Source organism: Brachycentrus maculatus, unplaced genomic scaffold, assembly GCF_059751285.1.
Source record: "Brachycentrus maculatus isolate JH-2025_06_01 unplaced genomic scaffold, ASM5975128v1 h1tg000459l, whole genome shotgun sequence".
Taxonomy (NCBI): Eukaryota; Metazoa; Arthropoda; class Insecta; order Trichoptera; family Brachycentridae; genus Brachycentrus; species Brachycentrus maculatus.
In genome coordinates, this window is record NW_028281206.1 from 178,047 (window position 1) to 202,911 (window position 24,865).

The 24,865-nt window shown below is 35.6% G+C and overlaps 2 protein-coding genes across 5 annotated transcripts; one reads left to right on the top strand and one right to left on the bottom strand.

The window, feature by feature from the left end:
- On the bottom strand, positions 1–6,665 carry LOC148302320 (cap-specific mRNA (nucleoside-2'-O-)-methyltransferase 2-like). The gene is made up of 4 exons (XM_088271733.1): positions 5,944–6,665; positions 3,893–4,078; positions 2,034–2,154; positions 1–1,418 (listed from the first exon to the last, which is right to left on the bottom strand). Exons 1-4 carry the CDS (start codon positions 6,481–6,483, stop codon positions 148–150), a joined length of 2,118 nt encoding a protein of 705 aa, XP_088127859.1. The 5' UTR covers positions 6,484–6,665; the 3' UTR covers positions 1–147.
- A 964-nt stretch (positions 6,666–7,629) lies between these two features.
- LOC148302321 (uncharacterized) lies at positions 7,630–24,819 on the top strand. Of its 4 annotated transcripts, none has more exons than XR_015838658.1 (7): positions 7,630–7,771; positions 9,122–9,375; positions 11,033–11,123; positions 12,356–12,545; positions 15,094–15,209; positions 19,743–21,159; positions 21,810–22,960. XR_015838658.1 is itself a non-coding variant. In XM_088271794.1 (7 exons), the coding sequence occupies exons 2-7, from the start codon at positions 9,125–9,127 to the stop codon at positions 24,555–24,557; spliced, it is 954 nt and encodes a 317-aa protein (XP_088127920.1). In that variant the 5' UTR covers positions 7,630–7,771; positions 9,122–9,124; the 3' UTR covers positions 24,558–24,819. The 4 variants fall into 4 exon arrangements, 2 of the variants coding, with proteins under 2 accessions (XP_088127920.1, XP_088127921.1); XR_015838659.1 differs by having other exon boundaries at positions 12,356–12,539; XM_088271794.1 differs by lacking the exons at positions 19,743–21,159; positions 21,810–22,960 and adding exons at positions 23,686–23,910; positions 24,477–24,819.
- The last annotated feature ends 46 nt before the right edge of the window (positions 24,820–24,865 follow it).

The window sequence follows — 24,865 nt, forward strand, 5'->3', positions numbered from 1 at the left end:
GCTCCACATACTGTTGTAATAGATATGAGTGAAAAAAATATGAGCTTGCATTTTAACAAGTATTGACAATATTAATTTCATCAACCCCGACCCTAATTATACTCAGACAGTCTGTTGCCCGACTCTCAGTATGCTATAAATTTGAAATTAATTATTCAAACTCTTTGCAAATTGCTCAATTATTTCTTTGGAGCGAGCGTACAAAAAGTTATTGTTGTATTTGAGAAGGCAGGTGTAGAAAATTCCAAGTGCCAGCTTCTGAATGGGAACAACGGTGAGAACGGATACATTTTGATTGGAATTTGAGGCCTCGCAATTGTTCACTTCCGTTAGAACACTATCTAGTGTATTAAGTATCTCAGTTTTATTTTTGAAATTTCGCAAAACGATAGCGCAGTTGGTGAGGAAGCCCAGTTCGTGGAATGAGGTTTGGGCCACAGAGTATAGAATCCCCGTACTGAATTGCGTCAGGCATCGATAATTCTTCAATACCAACTCCTCGCCGGCGTTCAAACTGCTCAAATGGTCTCTCAGCAATGACACGTTCTTCTTTTCCCACGTATCGAAGCTTTCGTTGGCATCCTGCGTTGGAAAATACAAAATAGAACTTGGGTCGATCGAGTCGGCTATGTAAAAATTGAAATTATCACTGCATTCGTCCGTTAGTGTGATGTAGAACTTTAAAATCTTCGACAGCACGAACTTCGAACTTTTGATCCTTTCAACAGGTTTGCCGTGAGTAAAACAAATGGCAGTCGGGTCTAATTTTGTGGCGTCTAGCCACGTGACAGACTCGCAGTCCACCAATCCGTACGCTTGCTGTAACCCTTTCAACTCCGAGTTGAATTTGATCAATTTCTCTTGCTGCGTAAGCGGGATTGATCGCAACCTTTCCGTGTATGTGCCGTGGTGATTCCGCGGATTCAAGTGTACGAAGGTTTCTTCTTGCGAAAATGTATTCATTATACCGTCTTCTTTACTGATAGGGAACAAATAATATCTGTCGAGAAATAAATTGGCAAAAGCGAAACGATACCGTTTGTGGCTTTCCTCGTTTCTTTGGTTAGGATTTTCGTAGGTGACAATGTTGTTACTGATGACTTCGCACTGGCGGTTGTAAAAATAGAAAGCGCAGGATTGAACTTGGTCTATAAAGGAATCTGGTAAACTTTGGAGCGGAAACATTGCCTTGGTATTGAAGTTTTCCGTGCCGTAGTAGTCTATAATTATGCTGATGTAATCCTCGATGATTTTTTTTCCAAAGTATCCGATGCAGACTGCGTAGACTTCGGAGTTGCCTTCCTTCGATGTTGACGGTTTGTAGATATTGACACTTTCGAAACACACGACAAGTAGATACATTAGATTGATGGTAGAGTGCTCGAAAATGGTGAACAGTTTAAATAGAAATGTTCCACCTGAAAAAAGAATGAGACATATTAGTTTCAGAGCATTTCAACATATTCCCTGTAATATAAAAAGTGCACACAAGGATATTAGCCTTTTTTCTCAACTCGTGTGTTAGAGAGATGAACATCATAAATTATTGTATGAAAAAAGATATATATTGATGCCCGTCAGGTACAGTGGATGTTGGTTATAACGCAGGTTTGTATTCGGCGTATCTGAGTCGCGTTATATGATCTCCACGGTATAAATAAACTGTCCAAAATTAGGATTTTTTATAATTTTTTTGCATTTTTATAAAATATAAGTAAAAATCATAAGACAATTAGTTTTTTTTTAAATCAGTAATCCCTTGCTGTTTCTTCCAAAGGATCTTTTTTAAGAAACAAATTTTTCAGGGCAAAACTGCATGATTTTTATTGATCAAAAATCTTTTCTTATTCACTAATAAATTGTTTTGCACCTTCGGTGTCTGGTGATTTTAACTGACAAATAATTTTTATTTTACGAATTTCATGAAATTTCCTCTATCGCGTCCAAATGCGTCCGCGTTGTCAGAATGGGTCCCCTGTAATGTGAGCTGACAATATTTTCAACATGACAATCTTGACGAATCGTAAACAAACCTTTGGAAAGTGCGAGAAGAGCCGTAATGGCCTCACAGAAATGTAACGGAGCAACAGTCTCCTCCTGCTCATCTGGTTTCAGCATGCAGTCTATAGACCCGTCGGCCGTGACGAGGTGTATCTAAAAACAAAATAAAAGCATGTTGAATATCCATTGCTTTAAAATTAGCCATTTTTGGAGAGGTTTGAAAATAAATATTATTATTATTTTGAGAATTTTTTATATATATTTTTTTTATTATTTCTTAAGTTAGCTTATATTACATAATATAAACTATTTTAAACACTTAATTCACTACATCTACATATATATATTTACATTTTCTTAAGGTACACAAAACATTTATTTTTAAATTCTTTCAGACTCTTTTCATTCTTCATACATTCAGGCATCTCATCATACATTTTCAAACCCTTATTCATTAAACAATTTTGCGACTCTGTTTTTTTTCATAAATGGCAGTCTTATTTTATCTTTTTTTCCTGTTAAATGTTCATGACAGAAATAAAAAGACTTTGTTTTTTGATCCACTCACATTTTTACTAATAACCAACTAATTTCGGCAGCAAGCTGTTGCCCTCTTCAGGGTTTAATTTATGACATAATTTAATTTGGTCATGAATTAAACCCTGAAGATGGCAACAGGTTGTTGCCAAAACTAGTTGATTGTTAATTAAAATGTGAATGGATCAAAAAATAAAGTCTTTTTATTTCTCAAAATAAAATATCAACATGATCCACAAAGTTAATGCTTTGAATATTCAAAACATAAATATTAGGGATTGTGCAATAAAATATTCATTTAATACTACCCTGGACTGGTCCCTGAAGCGCAGGAGTGATTACCTTGGCTTCAAATAAATAACATTTAAAATAACACTGTATCAATACGATGCAGTGCCTTGTGCACTATTGGAAGAAGAAAAAATAATCTTCATGTACTGTCCAATAAAGGTAATTATTATTAGTGAATAATATGATACACAATGTAAAATGAAAAAATGCTAATAAAAAGACTTCCTAAACCCAATACAGTTAGCTATTGTGAACACATATCGCTCACTCCTTTCAAGAACGTCATAAATCAAAAAACTTGATTTTTCAGGAGAACGTTTTTAAAGTATAAAAATGTAATACAATGTATTCAAAATAAATATCAAGTCACTTTTTGAACTTTTTGAACAACTGAAAATTGACAATTTTTAATTTATAACATTTAAAGGAGTGAGCGATATGTGTCATGAGCTGGATCAATATATTTAGGAGTTCCAAAAATTTGAGTTGTTTAGTTGTCAATTATGGGTGGAATTGGTGAATGTTGCATGTGTGTAAAGAGATTACTTAACCAGGCTGTGACACATCATAAGCCCTGTAAATACTCAGACTTCCATATTCTTCTTCATCAATGCTGATATCGCTCACTCCTTTCAAGAACATCATAAATCAAAAATCGTCAATTTTCAGTTGTGCATGTTTTTGGAATGCCGAAAAAATGTACTATATCCCAGCAAAAGCGGCATATTTTTAACATAATATTTACCCGCTACAGGGCACAAATCGTTGTTTTTGCATTTTGAAGAAAAGGTATTGTTTGATCATTTTTTTAAATATACTAAATATTTTTCAAATGGAGAAAAAACCTTCAGGTTAGACTAAATATTTTTAGTCAGTGTTTGATAATGTCTTAATAAGACAAAACGCGTCACGTTTTATCAAATATATGTAAATAAAAGCAGAATTCAATCCAATAACCGTGTTTAATTTTGGATATATTAACCCAACAATTCAATATGGAATTCTACCAACTGTCTGCAGTTACAATAAATAGTCAAAATGTTGTAATTAAATGTTTAGCTACCTCTCCTAGTGTTTCCGCCTTCTCAACGATGCTCTGTGAGTTTCTCCAATCCATGAGGTTTCCGGAATAATCCACGCCAAAGTCCCAACTATCCAGAGTATGCAGAATGAAACGATCGTCACAAATCATACTAGAGAGAGAGTTATCTTCGTGGTAAGGATTCAATGTGGACGCCATCCACTTCCACTGAAATCAAACAAACAATATTTATATAATTCCTTGCCACAACACAGCATTCCTCAGTAATTCCTTTACTGTCCAAGCGGCTAGACTCTGGAATGAACTACATCTACACGTAAAAAATGCACCTTCTATTTTAACCTTCAAAAAACGCCTGAAACATCATTATCTTACCTTAGAACCCTAACTGTCCATCTCCTCCTCCCCTGACCCCTCCTCTCTTCCTTAAACTTTCTACCTGATTCCCTTTTCCCATCCTTCCTTACCCTATCATCATTTTGTTTTTCTATTAATGTTACCGTGTTTAAATTCTTAATTTGTAATTATGCTCTCTTATATTTCTTTGTTTTTCTTGTCTTAACCTGTTCAAGCATTATCTCCCCACTAATTTCTAACAGACATCAAAAGGTACAAGCCTAGATCGTTCACACTAATCTGTTTTTTTTTTATTGGTTGGAAGATATTGCTTTATAGCAATAAGCCCGCCAATGTACACACATATTAAACAAAAAGTTCAAATAAAATAAAATAAATAAATAAATAATATTATGCTATTCACACTAATAGCGTAAAGAGAGTACAACACAAGTTCCTTAGATACATTGATTTTTAACTAAATATACCCATTGTTGACTTAGATTATAATCGCATAATGAAGCGGCCATGAATCTTAGTGATAGAAAGGAAATTACTGATTTGGTCCTGTTATATAAAATTCTTAACATATTTTTTTAAAAAGGATGATTTATTTTAATCTGTATTGGGAACAGGAGGGATATTCTAGAGTGGGCCACTCAGGAACTTCTCAGCATTTGCTCATTGCTGGGAGGAACTTGCTTTGAAACTTTATGCTTTTTGGCAGCTGCTGTCACTTAGAATTTTCAATATTTTTTATTGTTGTTTCAAACATTTTAAATGTTTTATATTTAGTTTGCTTCATTCTGTGCCCCCTGCTTCGCAATACCTTTCCAATGTACTTTTTTTTCATTATCAACGTGATAGTGAAAAATAATAATGAATCTCTTAAACTCAAATTAGGTAACCATTTATTCTAAAATATTTTTTTAAAATTAGTATCTTATTTATTCCGGTTTAATTTCTATGTTGTCATTTTTAATTTTGTGGGATGGTTAATCTAAGGCAGGGGTTCCCAAAGTGTGTACGGCGCAGTGGTGCGCCGTAGGAAGTAAAGAGGGGCGCCGTGAGTCGATCCTCTATCATTATCCGAAACCACAAATATTCTCGGGCACCTATAAAGCAACAATTTCTTTTTCAAAGCTAGCATCTTACTACCCTACTACTATTATTGTAGGTACCTACCTATTTCTTTCGACTATAATATATCGCTCCCTCCTTTCAAGAACGTCAAAAACCAAAAAACTTAATTTTTCAGAAAAATGTTTTTAAAGTTTAAAAATATAACACAATGTATTAAAAATAAATATCAAGCCACTTATTGAACTTTTTACTGTCCAACAGATCTTTTTAGGTAAAACCTGAAGGTTTTTTCTCCATTTGAAAAATATTTAGTATATTTAAAAAAATAATTAAACAATATCTTTTCTTCAAAATGCAAAAACAACATTTTCTGCCCTGTAGCGGGTAAATATTAAGCTTAAAATATACCTCTTTTGCTGGCATATAGTACATTTTCTGGGCATTCCGAAAACATGCACAACTAAAAATTGGTGATTTTTGATTTATGACGTTCTTGAAAGGAGTGAGCGATATGTATATGCATATAAAGTCACATTGTCTTTTCCAAATAGCTTACTAAAGTAGGGCGCCGTGACTAAATACTAAACTTGTAAGTGCGCCGCGGGCTGAAAAAGATTGGGAGCCCCTGATCTAAGGTTTTTAAAAATGCTTACCTTAAGATCTTCATAATTCGATTTTAAGAAATGATTCAGAGCTGCAATAAAAGCCCCCGGAGCCTCGCAGAGGTGCAAGGAATTGTATTCTTTGATGATTTGCGCGCTGTCACATCCTATGTTATAGTTGCAAGCGCACTCGTAGAACTTGGTCCAGGCTTGGGTCAGAAACTCGGGGTTAATCGTGTTGCGGAGAATCCATCTCACGTCGCCTGCCGGGTTGCGTTTGGCGGTGTGCGCGCTCCACTCTTCAATCGGATAATCGTTCAAACGACTCTTCTGAAAGTTTAAACCGTTCTTCAATGTCTGCAGGTGCCGGACCTTCCAAGGCTCTGAAGAAAACACTTCCGACGCCGGTGGCAATTTCCAATGACTTTCCCGCTCAAATTTAAATTTCTTTTCGAATAACTTTTCGGCGCATTCTTTGAAATGATTCGAGTTACTCGTATCACCATTCGCATTATAACGCTTGGTATTCTTGTAATTATTAGACGATCCGAACGAGCTCGGAAATTCGCTCCTGTTAAACGGGGCAGACATGATAAAACCCGAATCCTTATTTATAGTACTCAATAATTTTATTTTAGTAAACTGATTTATTTCTTATTCATATTCATAATAAACGAAAACCCGAGCCATGTTAGTTTACTTTTAGTGTATTTGCGTTTTAAAATGTCAAACGTCAAACTCACGCATTATTTTTTATAGAGTTGTGAAACTACTGTCATCCAGTACCTAAGCATCATGGCCATTGAATATTTTGTAGTTGCATTTTACAAAAGTAATTTCAGTACACTCGAGCCATTTGTAGATTGCACTCGTTTTATTTTTTAAAACAAATATTTGAAGGCATGAATGAAAAAAATTCACGACTGTAACTATAATATAACGCCACTTTACGCACAATTTTTACTTCCCTCAAATCGAAGCATTATATTATACGTGTACCGTGTACGAAAATAAATATTTTTATTTTATTTTTGTCTGTATTGTTAACTTGCAATAGATGACTATACCATGTCTCTAAGATCACTTTATTCTCAAAGCTGAGTGTACCTATTGCTCTGGATGTGTAAGTTGTTATCTCTCGTAGTCGTATAAGAGAATAGGAGTGTTACAAGCATTATACGGAGGTCATTTTCATGTTCGCTGTGTACGAATCCAATCTACAGGCAGCCTGAACACTGTTGAATGCAGTGTCTGCAAGTCCTCAACGCACTCCTCGTTTTTTGTAACTTTATTTTCGTAAATTTGTACCAAATGCATTATTTATCACAAAGCTCTTTTCAATTAATCAGTACAATTAATTCGTTTAAGTAATTTCATTCGTAAATAAAAAATATATATCCTCTATCTACTCTTTCCATTATTTAGATATTCATTAACCTACAATCCTCTACAACGTAAAAAACGTAAGAAATAAACCAAACAAAAATGTAAACATGTTTATCTCGAATTTATAATTTTTAAAATGGAGCTTGTCTTAATTGTTTATTGAATTTTCTAACTGAATACGAATTGCATATTTGAAACGGTTACTTCATTATGGAATAAATAAATTCTTTCCAATGTTTATTGTAAATATTTTTCACAGGTTTGCATCCGTTTTGTAGAAACAATGACCACCGCACATCATTAAGATTGGAACCATAGACAAAATCAACTATTACCAGAACAGCGACTTTTGTCTTTCGGGGGTAGCCATTTTGCCGGGCTGTCGAATTCTGGCATTTTTTCAGTAAAATATCTGTTTTTGTAGATAAAAAGTATTTAAATACCATTCGTTTTCTTATAATTGTGTATTTTATAATCCGTTTAGTATAACGAGGTGAGTTGTTTACTAATACTTAAGATATTTGCTGAAATCTAACTGGTTTCGCGCTTCATGAAGTGACTAACCATTTACCGTTAATTCAGCCCATTTTTCTTGTTATTCCTGGTTTTATTCCGTATTTTTTTATTATTATCTAAAAAAACACAACCCGTGGTACTTTAACCCACTATTGGTGTATTCTATGACATATCAAATAGATTACAAAGCAATACATTGTCTAACCTCTACGTCAAGTACGATTTTAAAATTACTTTAATTCTAAATTAATCTTTAAATCTCTCAACTCGAAACCAAAAAAAACTCTTGCAAATCTTGCTTTCTATGAAGTTTTACTGTTTGTTAATAGTAAATTTGTTAAATTACTCGAAAAATGAGTAATGCATCATACCTGGAATTTTTACCTTCGCAAATAAAATTTCCAACCAATTCAATACTCAACTCTCGTTTTGTGATGCGCATTGTTTTGTGAATTATGTTTTGTTTGAAAATTTATTATGTTTCTGGCATGTGGAATGATCAGATGACAACATTGTTAGGTACCTAGAAATATTCAGCCATTTTGCTGGTTGAGCTTTTCCCCAACAATGGATACTTTTATCAATATCAAGGGATAATAGTTTCGTTAAAAAAAGGCCATTTTAAATTGAAGACACATTTCGGCCGTCGGGTGTGCAGAATTGACCCATTTACTACGATTTTATATCCAGATATACATTTGTCTCTTCTAAAACCCATGAATTTGAATTTGCTACACATTCATCACACACATAAACACCTTTGGCACCAACATATCGCTCACTCCTTTCGACAATTTTTAGTTGTGCATGTTTTCGGAATGCCCAGAAAATGTACTATGTCCCAGCAAATGCGGCATATTTTTAACTTAATATTTACCCACTACAGGGCAAAAAGTGTAGTTTTTGCATTTTGAAGAAAAGGTATTGTTTAATAATTTTTTAAACATATTAAATATTTTTCAAATGGAGAAAAAACATTCAGGTTTTACCTAAAAAAAACTGTTGCACAGTAAAAAGTTCAATAAGTGGCTTGATATTTATTTTGAATACTAACTAACTAACAGGCAGAGTGAATAGAACGCCATTACACTCTGTCTTTGCAAACATTCTTCGCCTCTTGCACGTTCATGCATCTCCTCATACATACCCTCCGATTGTTAATACATTTCATTATATTTTTAAACTTTAAAATGGCGTTTTATAAATTATTATAAATCAAATCATTAAAGAATCCTGGGCCTTAAATTAAAATGGATATATTTTACCACAAAGTGACCACCGAATCTATTAATGAAAAAGACCTTGCATTGTGTGATTCCGTTCCCAGAACATGTCGGGCGAAACCGAGGCCGCGGTAGCCGCGGTGGCGGAGGTGGCGCCCGAGGCGGGCGCGGGGGCGCCGCAGAACGGCACGGCGGCGACTGCCAACGGCGACAGCAAGCCGGCCGCCAAGCCTGAGCACCCGGGCCAGCCCAGCGGCAAGACCATGTTCGTCATGAACATCCCCTCCAACATGCTCTTCTCGTACGAGGAGTCCCTGCGGGAGATCTTCAGCAAGCACGGCGGCATCACCACCATCAAGTGAGCTAACTCTTTTTTTTATGTTTTTTTTTTTAACTCATTGTAGTCGGGCGCTTGGAACAATAGACTCTAGCCTATAGCGGATGTTTTTCGCGATTACCGCAAAAATATATTGCTTTCTTAAAATTGACACAATTTCTAAACCAAATAAATAATATTTTCGATTGAAATTTTCAAAGAAATAATGTATGACATTTGATCATCAAAAATAAACTATAATTGCTTTGATTACATCATAATTTTTAGTTAAGTATTCCGTATTTCACAATTTTAGAAGCATTGTAAACTCTAAAAAATAATCTTCCCCTCCGAGGTATCACTCCCTATACAATGCTTATAAATTCAAATAATAAAATCATCATCATATCAGCCCGTTGAGGTCCACTGCTGGACATAGGCCTCCCCCTTCCGCCTCCACTCCTCCCGATCCTGCGCCGTCCCCATCCACTGTCTTCCAGCAAACTTCCTGATGTCGTCCACCCATCTCATCGGTGAACGTCCTTGAGGCCTCTGGTTCCTCGGTCTCCACACCAGAACGCGTTTCGTCCATCTGTCGTCAGTCATTCTGGCTATGTGACCGGCCCATTTCCACTTCACTCTACCACGTCACAGACCTGTGTCTGGCGTCGGATCCAATCCTTTTTCTGTTATTCCAAGCATAATTTGCTCCATGCTCCTCTGTGCAGCTTGCAACTTATGGGAGGATTGCTTGGTCAGAGTCATTGTTTCTTGAGTGAGTTGGGAATGGAGCTTCGGAATGTAGAATTAAGCTTTCCAAAAGCCACCCAAGAGAGGTTTATCCTTCTATCCACCTCGCTGGTCTTGTTGTCTCTACCGATAGTGATTTTGTGACCAAGATAAACATAGCTTTCGACTTTTTCTATAGGTAGATTCCCATTGATAATAAAATACCAAACAGTAAAATAATAAAATACCAAACAGTAAACAAAACAGTGCGAGCGGTATGAAAAATAGTCCAATACGTGAAATGACTCGTTGAAGGGTAATTGAACTGGAGATTGAGATCGCATAAAAACTCTAGATTTCTGGCGATGCCTTTACAAGCGGCACATTAGCCAATCCGGTCAAATACTCAATAAGACATCTCAAATAACGTCGACCGACTACCGCCTAGCACCCAGGTAGCAAATTACCCTTCAAGTTTCATTTCACGCTGATAACAAACCCGTATATTGCCGTTTCCCGCCCAAAACCGACAGTCGACAAAAACGGCATTTGCCGTGTCCCGCAGTTGACCGACAGTCTGCGAAAAACGGCAAATGCCGTGTCCCGACGACAATGTGTTAACCGGCCGGGACGCATAAATACGTCAAACGTAAACAAAATCGGGTACTGGTAGGGCATATGAATACGTCCTTGAAATATATGTTTATTATATTATATATATATATATATATATATATATATATATATATATATATATACATATATGGACTTATATTTATCGAACAACAAAGGTATTAGTCATCCATACATGTCTCGACTTGAATTTAAGACACGGAGTGAATCAGTATTCGCGCCCGTTACAAGTTGCGTAATTGGACAGCGGACCGCCCGGTCAAGAGGTTAAAAAAAAGTATCGGTCTGAATTTTGTATGATATTTGTTTTAAATACATGTTGCTATGCATATTCCAGACGTGCTGGTATCCAAGTGGACAGCCATGCGGCAGATGATGTCACCCTCGCTGCCTACTTGCACTTCTCATCCACCGAAGCTGCCGAAAAGGTTTGTCCGTTTATCGCTAATATTTATTTGACCCCCCCTGGGAATCGAACGCGGGACCTTCAGTACGGTAGCTGAGCGTGCTGACCATTACACTACTGTGGGTACTTGGTTAGCCCAATGGCACTGGTCACGGGCACACACGTCCACTATCTTTAGAGGTTGCAATTTATATTAAATGAAGACATAAAAAGAATAAATAATTGAACTTACTTGAAAATCCGCGTTTATTTGCACATAAGATTTTGGTTTGCAATTAACTTAAAATTTACAGGTTTTTATTCTAAACTGATACATATTCACAAAAATATTATTAAAATGTTATAAAATTTTGTCACTACGATACACAGGTGTAGGATGTAGCGACAGTTCAATTGCTTTTTTTTAAATTACCTAACGTCCAAGTGACTCTGATATCTATCTACGGCTTATGCAACACCGTTTATCATGTCCCTACTCAGGCTTCAACTTTATAAGTTTCACAGCCTATGCCTACTCGTGAGTGGATTTACTCTTTCTGTTTAAAGTTACTATAATTTCATGTAATTCATGAGTGAAAATTCTAGGCAAAAGCACTCGCTCACAACGTTTCATTCGAATTTGCATGTGTTTTTATATGCCTGTGACAATTTTTTTTAACCTAAGACGGATTTTTTTTTTGAACAGAACATAAGCAATACTAAACATTTCTCATAGCAAAGAGCTGTTTTTTAGTTGTATTCGTTAACTTACATAAAAACCGATAAGTGTATCAGTAAAAAAAGTTAATTATATAATTTACTTCTAAACTTTTACTGTCAATTTATTCTAAAATATTATCTAACATGATGTACATCAAAAGCTGAGTGGATTTACTCTTTATGTTTAAAGTTACTATAATTTCATGTAATTCATGAGTGAAAATTCTAGGCAAAAACACTCGCTAAGTTCAATTGCAGTTTTGGTGACGAAAGAGAGAATGTACTCGGCTCGCTCTCGCTTTATAAGGCCTTGGTGACGTCACACTGCTTTGTTCGTAAATGCGCGGGACATTCACCACACTACGGAGGCAGACAAATTCAAAACTTTTTATAAGTTGTCCTTTATCCTGTCTAAACTGACACAAAAAAAAGCCGGACATCAATTATTATACTCCCGAAAAATTTAAATACTCGCAAGTCAGGTCCTTGTCGTCCATGAGGAAGACTTTGAATCAAACACGGCAGATATACGAGCCTTGTGTCTCTGCCCCGCAGGCGCTGGTGGAGCAGGGCTGCTCGATGGGCGGCAACTCGCTGGAGCTGGTGCTGCTGAAGACGGGCCCCAACACGGTGGTGGTGGAGAACCTGCCCGTGACCATCCGCGTGGACTGCCTGCGCAACCTGATGCAGGCCTGCGGTCCCGTCACCAAGGTGGTCAAGATACCCGGCCGCCGCACTGGTAAGGGTAAAGGATTTCACATACATACATACATACATACTAACTATACATGCTGTTATTTCCATTTAGAATATTTCACTTATACAAATGTGGCATTTTACAATTTATTTTTATTAATATTTTTTTATTTTTTTATGCATTTAATATATTTACATTTTTATTTATAACATAACACATTTGAATCATTTATACATATGGAGAACTTTTATATTTCGATTCGCTGTTCCTCTCCATAAAAGAGTCTGCTCTTGTGCTTGGAGAGGGAATTACACTCGTGGTTTTATGTTATATAATAAAAGATATAATAGTTTTTTTGTATATTTTTTTAAGATTTAAATGCATGGAGCTTTAATTTTTTTCTTAAGTATTTTTATATCATCTATTTTTTTAAATTTCTTTAGGGAGTTTATTGAAATGTTTGATTGCCAAATATTTGAAGTTTTGCTGAAATTGCTTGGTGTTGCATTTTGGAGTGGAAAAATCGTTTGAGAATCTCGATGATAAATTAAAAAAATATAAATTGGATACTTTTATTAATTGATTCGGCAGTGGTTCGGCTATTTATGTTGCCGGGGGTGTATCTAAACGTTCGTTTGTTCAAATAATCTGTTAATCGTGAGATTTTATATGCTCCTTCCTTTCTTTTCCATTTAACCAAACCGAGCCACAACAACGCGTGGCTGGAAAAACAGCTAGTCAACAAATAATAAACAATTGAAAAAAAAAAATTGATATGAATCCAAATATTTCAGTAACCTTCCTGCACATATTAAAAATATAAGATATTAAAATTCCACAAATAAATTAAATGCCTTTTATACATGGTAATTGCAAAAAAAAAACATAAAATAATACAAAGTAAAAAATCTATTACATCATTCAGTATAAACAGTAAACATGATTGTAGGTCCCTCTCCGAGCACAAGAGCTTAGTCTCTTTTTTGAGAGGCACTAGTATAATATGCGTCTCACGCTTCGATCGGCTACAACATCTGCAATAGGCAAAGTGATCTTACCAGCTCGCAACCAACGCACTAAGTTTGGCGAGTGCGCCTTTGCTTTTGCAGGACCGACGGCGTGGAATGCTCTTCCACCAATGGTTAGAAATAGTGAGAGTGAGATGATCTTTAGAAAAAGACTAAAAACACATTTGTTTGCTAAATCATTTCCACCATAATATTTTCCCCAATTCATTCACAGTAAAGCGCCCTTGAGGTATTTTTTTTACGAAAATGGCGCTATATAAGTTATCCAAATTTATTATTATTATTAATATGCAATATTTTGAATGTGTCCAAATACCTGTTCACAAATCTGGATATTAAATTTGCCTAGTAAATTTTCTTATGTTTATTTTTAATCACACCTATATTCAATTATTATTTTGTTTATAAATAAATATTAAAAGTACGCATTTTATGTTTTCTTGTTCATCCGATGTTCTAATTTATTTAAGCTAATATAAAAATATTATTTTTTGACATCTCATCAAAGGCAAAGAAGAATATGAAAGTCTGGGCATTTACGGGGCTGAGGACCGTCATAGGCTGGTTTAACTGATCACTTTACACACGTGTAACATTCACCAATTCTACCCATTATTGTCAACCACACTACTCAAATTCTTGGAAGTTCTGTATATATGAACCAATTTAGAAACCTTGTTCTTGAATCACTAGAACTTCACTAGAGACATCTATTGGTGAGAATTTGAGTAGTGTGGTTGTCAATAATGGGTAGAATTAGTGAATGTTACACGTGTGTAAAGTGATCAGTCAAACCAGCCTATGACGGTCCTCAGCCCTGTAAATGCCCGGACTTTTATATTCTTCATCGCCTTTGATGAGATGTCAAAAAATGATATGAAAATAACTCCTGTAATTGGAGATAATCCAGATTTTGTGAACAAGTATTTGGACACACTCAAAATGTTGTATATAAAAATATTAAGTATGGTACGATAAGGGCCGATTATAAAAAACTATAAAGAGGGAATTTGTATAGGTAGCTCACCAGACAAGCTCAATTTCTTAAAGGAGCCTACATCTTTATTGAGTTCGGAGACCACTGCTCTAGAATATGTCGCTCACTCCTTTCAAGAACGTCATAAATCAAAAATCGACAATTTTTAGTTGTGCATGTTTTCGGAATGCCCAGAAAATGTACTATATCCCAGCAAAAGCGGGATATTTTTAACTTAATATTTACCCGCTAGAGGGAAGAAAGTGTTGGTTTTGCATTTTGAAGTAAAGGTATTGTTTAATTAATTCTTTAAATATACTAAATATTTTTCAAATGGAGAAAAAACCTTTAGGTTTTACCTAAAAAGATCTGTTGCACAGTAAAAAGTTCAATAATTGTCTGATATTTATTTTTAATACATTGTATTACATTTTTAAACTTTAAGAACGTTCTCCTGAAAATCAAGTTTTTTGATTTATGACGTTCCTGAAAGGAGTGAGCGATGTGTAGTTAATACATATCATGGACACTTTGTGATGTTGGCCATTGTATCCGGAATGGACACTTTGTAATGTTGTACGTCTGCCTGCAGCATTCGTGGAGTTCGAGGAGGAGGCGGGAGCCAAGAACGCCCTCACCCTCAACGCCAAGCTGATGATTAACAATGTCAAAATCCTCGTTGAGAAACGTGATCCGCACAGCAAACAGGTGAATATCTGCTTACCATTTTTCTCACGTAATATATTGACACGTTCAGCAAATAAAGTCGATTTATTGTAACTGCAGACAGTTGGTAGAATTCCACATTGAATTGTTGGGTAATATATCCCTTTTTGTCCGCCTCCGTAGTGTAATGGTCAGCACTCTCGGCTACCGTTCTGGAGGTCCCGGGTTCGATTCCCAGGGGGGGTCAAATAAAAATAAGTGATTTTTTCACTGTAATATTTATTCAATATTACCCTGGACTGGTACCTGAAGCGGAGGGCTGATCACCTTTCCTTCATGTGTAAACGATCAAGATAACACTGCATTTATATGAATCAGTGCCCCATGCACCATTGGGGTGCGGATAAGGGTTTATTATTATTATTATATTTTTATAGTAAAAAACTTGACATCAAGTGAGTTCTGGGACTTTTTGTGTTTGAAAAAAAAAGCCCTGGTAATAAGTTACAGACTTGATTGAGTCCAAAAAGTGTTAAGAACGATTTAATATTTTTCTAGTTTATCCTACAAAAAATGTATGAAAAAGTTCTAATCATTTTATCCAGCAAGTTTGAGTTTCTGCAGATACGACTTTATTTAATTGTTGGGTATAATATATCCAAAATTAAACACGGTTTATTTGGTTGAATTCTACATTTATTTATGTATATTTTAATGCGTGACGCGTATCGTCTTCTTAGGACATTATCAAACAAGAGTGTTTTGCATTGTGTTGACGCACCTTGATCGTTACTTACACGAAGGTAAGTTAACAAAGACTCCTGCGCTTCAGGAACCTCGTACACACTGGCATGAAATAAACCAAAAAAAAAAATCTTAATTTGTTTCTCCTAATTATATTTGGACTTGGATCTCGTACCTACTGATGTGATGCAGGCATTTTTTTTAAGTTTTTATATTTTGTACATTTGTCTATATTTTGAATATTTAAAGCACTAACTTTGTAACTTTGTGGGTCTTTGTAGTATATTGTTTGGAGAAAAAAAAAACTTTGTTTTTTTTTATCCTAGTTTCGGAAACATCCTATTGCCCTCTTCAGGGTTTGTTTTATAACTTAATAGTTTATAAATTTTTAGGTTATAAAACAAACCCTGAAGGAGGGCAACAGCTTGTTACCGAAACATGTTGGTTTATAATAATAATAAAAGTGAGTGGATCAAAAAACAAAGTTATTTTATTTCTCCAAAGTTTTTGTCTAGTTTAAACTCATCCGAATGATTCTTTATTATAATTTTTTCTTAACAGTACTTGATGTTTGATGCTTTATCGAGCAGCTTTAACTCGTGGTCAATTACAAAAATCATGGTGGTATTAATATGGCAATTGTAACGGAACTTTGGTTTTCTTCGACGCTTCGAAGTCCTGAGGGACAGTTTCGCGATTTCAATTTGGACATGTGAACCGTCGGGCTGGTGTTGTGTCCCCCCAGTTATGACCGATATATTTTGGTCTGCTATCTACAACTGGTATATTACGGCCTGTTATTAATAACTGGTATATTATTACCCGTTTTTTATAACTGGTACATTACAGCCTGTTGTGACTGGCATATTACGGCCTGTTATTCGTGACTGGCATATTACGGCCTGTTATTTGTGACTGGCATATCACGGCCTGTTATTTATGACTGGCATATTACGGCCTGTTATTCGTGACTGGCATATTACGGCCTGTTATTTGTGACTGGCATATTTTGGCCTGTTATTTGTGACTGGCATATTACGGCTTGTTATTTGTGACTGGCATATTACGGCCTGTTATTTGTGACTGGCATATTACGGCCTGTTGTTTGTGACTGGCATATCACGGCCTGTTATTTGTGACTGGCATATTACGGCCTGTTATTTGTGACTGGCATATTACGGCCCGTATTTATGACTGGTAAATTACGGAGTGTCATATTACGACCTGTTATGGCTGATCAGGAGCTCCGTGGAATTGGAAGACTATGAACAATGTCAACGTAAGTAATCATTTTATTGATAATCTAATATTAGTTTTTACCGATTCAAATTCACAAAGTAGAAAATACACTAATTTTATTAAATTGTCTTTTCTTCTTCTTTTGTTCATAAAGAAGAATACATTTCATTGGTATTTAGTTGTTGAGATTTCTCAGTTAGAGGTTAGTAGACCCCTTTTGTCACAAATAAAATAAGTTTTTCATAAACATTGTCACTTTAAAATAATACACTGGACTCGCTTTTTACATGATTTCCAAATAACGCAGCCAACTGTATGTATATCTTTTACATACTGTTACAGCAAAGAGCGGGAGACGCTTATAAACATTCTTTTTGCTTACTTTTGGAGACTCCAAAAAACAGATGGGAATAGTTACTTGTGATTGGTATACGACCCTAATTAGTATACTAGTTAGGGTCGGGGTTGATGAAAAAAATACCTGACAACAATATGTTAATATTCCTTGATAGAGTTTTATACAAAGAACCCTATCATTTAATTTAGAATACGTTTTTCACACGGTATCGCATGGAATGTATCTTACGTGTATTTGAAGGGGTTCGGTGTAACTAAGATATTAAAGTCATGTGAAATATGTTGGCCACAAATGTCAAAATTTTAAATTTTAATAAATTAATACAAAAAGGGATAAAACACGGTAAATCTGACAGTAAATTACTATTAACGTGAATGAGTGCATATTTTACATTATCGAGGTATTAGAAATTATGTAAAATGTACAAAATTATAAACAATATGTCAAAACGGCTAGGTCAGTAATAATAGATTAAATGAAATACCGTAGAACGGGGCTACTTGAACTTTGATGTGTTACTTGAACCCAGTACAAAAAAAAAATAGACTGTGGTATCGATCGAAGTATCGTTACGATAAGTGTCACCTGTCAGGGAAACAATGAATCATGTCGATACGTTCATTATTGTAGACCAAATACAGATTAATTTTTTTTTGTACTGGGCTCAAGTAACACATCAAAGTTCAAGTAGCCCCCCTTCTACGGTAATGAAATGCAATTTTTTTTATATTATTTTTGTTAAAAATCATCCTAGCTTTGCGATTCTCAAGATAGCCAGAGGTAATTTATCGCTAAAAATATAACCGCATAATTTTTACATGTCGTATTAATACCGCTATGATTTTTTTTATTGAAAACGTTTATTATAAGATTTTTTCGAACCTCGTCGAAATTTAATTTTTATCGTAACTCTAATTGTAACTCAGATTAGTCATCTCATCTGACATTTGTGGTATACATAAAATATTTTAAATTAATTTCTATATTATACGCGTCCTTTGTCAATAGTCAATTCTTTAAAAAATTATATTGTTGTTATAATAGGTTTGGGCAAATCGCTCACTCCTTTCAACAACGTCATATATCAAAAAACTAGGTTTTTCAGATCATTTTTAATGTTTAAAAATATAATAAAATGTATTCAAAATAAATATCAAGCCACTTTTTTAACTTTTTACCGTGCAACAGATCTTTTTAGGTAAAACCTGAATGTTTTTTCTTCATTTGAAAAAAATTTAGTATATTCAAAAAAAATAATTAAACAATACCTTTTCTTCAAAATGCAAAAAAAAAACACTGTCTGCCATATAGCGGGTAAATATTAAGTTTAAAATATGCCTTTTTTGCTGGGATATAGTATATTTTCTGGGCATTCCGAAAACATGCACAACTGAAAATTTTCGATTTTTGATATATGACGTTGAAAGGAGTGAGCGATATGTAAAATGTTCTGTCTAAATTCGTCAATCTCGTTAAAAATAAGTTGTTTTCATCATTCCGAAAAAAAAAATACTACCCAACCTGCCCTCAACATTGCTCACATTTTCTTTTTTCTTTTTTTAACCCTGACTGCACCCAATGGTGCATAGAGCAATGCACGTGGTGACTGCCTCACTAATCACCTGAAGGCAAGGCGCTCCAGGGTGATATTAAATAAATATTAGCATGAAAAATAACTCGATAATTATTTATTTAATAACTATATTTTGACCTACCCTGGGAATCGAACCCGGAACCTCCAGCGCAACAGCCAAACACGCTTGACTTTGAAGGCGGTCATTTTACTAAACGTCAAACAGTTACAGAGAAATCAACGTCTAATGCAAAATTGTAAAAAATACACAAATATAAACATTTAAATTGCTGTAGCTGCTTGTTTATCGTCGCAAAATATACGTTTAAAATACATAAAGTAGTGTGCACAATTCACACACACACACGCACATACATTTACTAGTGATTCTGTCGTGATTCCGGTTTGAAAACAAACCGCGGCTTAGACCAAGAACATCCGAGTTTTTGGATTAATTTTTCAGGGGTTTGAAGTGGATCGGGTATTTCATTCACATTCTTTCTCATCAATTCCGTTGTAGGTACTGCCCTAGTATCAATTATATTTTACTTTAAAAAAAAAAACACTATTTGCCGGCTGTAAAATAGAGATTCTAAACTTTTCTGTAATCAAAGACCGTGGAACAATAAAAAATAAAAAAAGTTTTTATTTTCATTTGCAGGAAGACGAATTACTACGCGCCGAACGTTCAGTGGTATCCTCGAAAAAATCGCGTCACAATCGCAAGTTGAATCAGAAAAATGCCGAAGACAAATGCGGATCTAGCCCGCAAAGCCTAGAAGAAGACAAGGGGGCCAAGAGTAGGAATGCGGCGGCACCGGCCCAAAGAACTCCGAGAACGCATCACCAAGCATTCGGGCGAACCGTCGCATCAGACTTGGACAGCATGTCCAAAAATCAGGCGGTGATAGCGAAGAAAATCATCTCGGACGTCATGTATTACGGGAAATTGCACAGCTTGAATCCCACTAGCAGCTTTGTCCTGCGTCCTCCCGTTATGCCCATCCAAAACTACTTGTATTAGATGAAAGATTAAAAAATCGGCCATCCCTGATGGGGCGCTTGTCTACTACCTGGAATTTTACCGTCAGGCAGTCCAGTTTTGAAAAATGAAAGCGACTACGACAGTTTAGCGTGATCAAATTTACACGTAACGTGTTCACGCACCGATCAAGAGATGGAAAAAGATGGACAAAAGCACAAGCAAATCCAAGCCAATCATCCTTTCAAAACGCTAACTGACGCGCCGGACGGTAAAAATCCGTGTAATTCCGTGTAGTGCACAAACGCCCATGGTGTTACTTAGCCCGGGCGGGTTAGCCACGAGTTTTTGCCAAAGATTGGTCAAATAAATCAGTCTCTTCGGTGATGGGTTATCAAATTGAAAACCTAATTAATATACAGCATTACTATGACAAAAATACTGGAAATCAAAGAGTGCCTGAATCCACCAATGTAAAATTTTCACGTTTCTATTGTTTAATGATTTTTGGGGATTAAATAATGTCAATAGTATGAAGAATTGGCTACGCATTAACACATTTCAGACGGTTATGTTTTACGCCTGCGGACAGCTGGCGACGGGATTTGATAATTGTGTACATATAGTTAAGACCAAGAGATTGGTATGTAATATTCATGTAAAAACATTGGATAATTCCTTCTTTTCTGCCTTTGAAATGAGGCAGGCGCAGGAGGTAAAAATACCCTTCCCGTCCTTAAGCATCAATCGACCGAACGGGTAGAAATATCTTTCCCGTCTGAAGTGTGTTGTGCCCTGAGAAATTTCAAGCAATCATAAATCCCATGCACTGGTTTTGCCTCGCTCACGTCTGTGTGTGTGCTCACATACACATCGCGGTGTTTGATTCAAGGGTTTTTAGAATTTACGAAAAATAATTATACTGTTGCTAGCTTAACCTGTTAACCGGGGAGTGAACTTTTTAATTACACAACATACAACGGGTGCAAACTTTTTCACTAGGATGTGTCAGTAAGTCACATCCGGTGGACGTGATTGCTTATATCGCTCACTCCTTTCAACAACGTCATATATCAAAAATTTTCAATTTTTAGTTGTGCATGTTTTCGGAATGCCCAGAAAATGTACTATATCCCAGCAAAAGCAGAATATTTTTAACTTAATATTTGCCCGCTACAGGGCAGAAAGTGTTGTTTTTGCATTTTGAAGAAAATTTGTTTAATATTTTTTTTTTAATGCACTAAATACTTTTTTTATGGAGAAAAAACCCTCAGGTTTTACCTAAAAACATCTGTTGTACAGTAAAAAGTTCAGTAAGTGGCTTTATATTTATTTTTAAAACATTTTATAATATTCAACTTTAAAAACGATCTGAAAATTCAAGTTTTTTTGATATATGACGTTGTTGAAAGGAGTCAGCGATATTTTATTTATGCTTAAAATAAATGAAAATATGTACATACTATGAAATATATATTTTTTTCTTTATTTATATATAAACAAAGGAAAAATACTAAATTACAAACAAATAGAAAAGAATTCATGTCGCAACCTGTACGGATGATTAATTACCTTTGTTGTTTGAAAATATAGGTCCGCCCATTCCAGGACGCAACATATATTTACAGGACATATGCATATCGCTCACTCCTTTTAACAATGTCATATATCAAAAAAAAAAATTTTTCAGGAGATCGTTTTTAAAGTTTAAAAATATAATACAATGTATCAAAAATAAATATCAAGCCACTTATTGAACTTTTTACTGTGCAACAGATCTTTTTAGGTGAAACCTGAATGTTTTTCTCCATTTGAAAAATATTTTGTAAATTAAAAAAATAATTAAACAAAACCTTGTCTTCAAAATGCAATAACAACACTTTCTGCCCTGTAACGGGTAAATATTAAGTTTAAAATATGCCGCTTTTGCTGGGATATGGTACATTTTCTGGGCATTCCGAAAACATGCATAACTGGAATTTGACAATTTTTGATATATGACGTTGTTGAAAGGAGTGAGCGATATGTCCTAACCCGTACCCAATATTGTTTATGTTTGACTTATTTATATGTCCCGCCCGGTTAACAGGTTAGAATGTATACGCCTCCCGTGCTTTCTGCCTCATCCTTAGCCAGTTGATGCTTTTGAACGAGCAGTGTTCGCATGTGTCGTGTCGCGCCAATCCAAGCACTGCTCGCGTGTTCCCACTTGTTTGCACCACATAAGAAAATCAACCCGCTCGCCAATTTCACCGCCTGCGGCTCTGAATTTATTGGAAATTCTTCAATAAATGAATGTTGTTTTTTTTTTGTATAATTATAGTTAGACTTGTTTTAATATTTTTGTTTTGTCTTTTTTTATTTAACTGGACTACTTTTGAATTATGTGAACTATTTAGATGAAAAATATCATTACCTGATATTTTAGTTTCATTTTTCTGAAGAAAAAAAATCAAGCAGGATGTGGTTAGTCAGCGAACATTCCTTACTACATATATCTGAACAGTATTATTAAGAATAACTGTTACTTACAAATAAGTAAATGTTTCTAAATAAATGCAGTACGGCCCGACAAACTTATCCATGGAATGGGTGGCTAGCGTTAGGCGGTGTAGTTTTTAAGTTTTGTTTTTAATGAGAGTAGAAGGGATTTTGCATCCCTTATTAGGTCTATTGTGACCTCCCTCAAAGTGTTGTCATAGCTCACTCTCAAGGCCTACATGATTCATGTAGCTCACGACCTCTTTTGGTGGTAGGAGCTTCACCTCGGAGTCCAGCAGTGATCCTCCAAGGATGTGACGTGTATTTTATTCCACTTATAAGTTTGTCGGGCTGTACCTAATCATGTAACTTTGGACACAATGTATTATTTTTAATAAATAAAACATCCCTTTTAATAATGTCGTTTTATTTATTTATTGATTTGGCGTTTAATTTGTAGAACTCCATTTTAATTTATGTATTCATTTTAAATCAAACAGATTTTTTGAGTCTATTTAGTTGTATTTTACTAACAAAAACACATTAAAAATTAATATTGTGACAGTTGTAGGACAATTGTTTCGCCTTGTTAGGGCATTATGTCGTTTTAATTTATTGATTGTATAGTCCCCTCCTCACTCTTGTCACAACCGCACCGAACAGTTGTGACATTGATTTGTGCCAGCCTTGTACGGTATCGGTAGTGTTATGCAGTAACAAACCAGTCTGCGTTTAGCTAAAGATGATGCCATTTGAAACTTCATCATTTGCTTTATTTAACCTTTTAAAACTTCTTCTTGGTGAAGGCCTTGTGGCCTGTTTTTAAGAAGGATTATCCTCCTGCGATGTTGATTCCCAGCTACTAACCCATCTCTTTGGTGGTCTGCCCAGGAGTCTTCTACCTTGGGGTCGTCCGTACAGTGCAATGTGGGGGAGTCTTGATGGTTCCATTCTATTGCATACTGTTGTATTCCCGATCTAATGACGTCCGCGCAAAGTCTGTCTTGGTAAAAAAAGAATAGGATGAGGAATTAAAGAGTGCTTAGAGTAATGGTGATCATTTTGAATGACAGACTTTTATTTGTTTGTTTAACTTGTGTAATAAAATGAAATCATGAACGATGCGTTGTCTTGGTTCCAGTCCCCCAAGCCCAAGGTGGCGGCGCAGGGAGCCGGCAAGAACGAGTTCCGGCGGCCGTTCAAGCGCCCGGGCACGTGGACCCGAGGCGGGGGCTTTGCGGCCGCACAGCCCTACCAGGGGGGCCCCATGGGCAGCCCGGCCCGGGGGGGCTTCCGCGGGCGCGGCATGACCCGTGGCGGCTACAGGGGCGGGGTCAACTCCAACAACTACGGCATGGCATTCTGGGTGAGTCGGGATTCCGTAGTCACAAAGTGATTATATCCAAACACTATATTATTTTAAGCTGTAAAAACCTACTCAAACCATGTTACTGGAATATATCACTCACTCCTTTCAAGAATGTCATAAATCAAAAAACTTGATTTATCAGAATGTTTTTAAAGTTTAGAAATATAATACAATGTATTAAAAATGAATATCAAGCCACTTATTGAACTTTTTACTGTGCAACAGATCTTTTTAGGTAAAACCTGAAGATATTTTCTCCATATGAAAAATATTTTTTATATTTAAAAAAATAATTAAACAATACCTTTTCTTCAAAATGCAAAAAACAACACTTTCTGCCCTGTAGCGGGTAAATATTAAGTTAAAAATATGCCGCTTTTGCTGGGATAGTACATTTTCTGGGCATTCCGAAAACATGCTCAACTGAAAATTGACAATTTTTGATTTATGACGTTCTTGAAAGGAGTGAGCGATATTTTAAGCTATCAAAAAAATTATATTAAACCATATTCCTCTTCATCTATGTCAAAATGTATACGTAACATTCTCGTTTTGTTGTACAGGGTAACAACGAGTACAACAGCAACGACGTCAACTTCATGAACAAGAGAAGAAAACCAAACGACTGGATCCGGCAGTATTAATGAGTAATTTAATTAGGCTAATTTTTATTGTGAAAAAGCACCAAGTTGCAAGTATGTTTGTATATGTAATCGGCCGACGCGTGTCCTCACGCGGCTAGTGTCTCGTATCAAGTATGTGTGTTCCGGAAATTGTCTTATGACGGTAATATGTCCCACGGTTTGGTTTATATACTTTCTTTGCATACTTACACCATCTTACCTTCTTATAGCATAAGTACAAACGGAATTATAATTTACAAATCAATAAATGAATTTAATCAGATGTGTTGTTTTATTTCGAAATGCGACTTGAGGGGGGACACCAGGCG

Excerpts from the sequence above, each read along its gene's own strand:
- LOC148302321 (XM_088271794.1), top strand. The coding sequence starts at position 9,125 with ATGTCGGGCGAAACCGAGGCCGCGGTAGCCGCGGTGGCGGAGGTGGCG. Across the intron at positions 11,124-12,355 it reads CCACCGAAGCTGCCGAAAAG|GCGCTGGTGGAGCAGGGCTG; the intron begins GTTTGTCCGTTT and ends TCTGCCCCGCAG. Across the intron at positions 15,210-23,685 it reads GTGATCCGCACAGCAAACAG|TCCCCCAAGCCCAAGGTGGC; the intron begins GTGAATATCTGC and ends TCTTGGTTCCAG.
- LOC148302320 (XM_088271733.1), bottom strand. The coding sequence starts at position 6,483 with ATGTCTGCCCCGTTTAACAGGAGCGAATTTCCGAGCTCGTTCGGATCG. Across the intron at positions 4,079-5,943 it reads CGAATTATGAAGATCTTAAG|TGGAAGTGGATGGCGTCCAC; the intron begins GTAAGCATTTTT and ends GTTTGATTTCAG. Across the intron at positions 1,419-2,033 it reads TCTTCTCGCACTTTCCAAAG|GTGGAACATTTCTATTTAAA; the intron begins GTTTGTTTACGA and ends TTCTTTTTTCAG.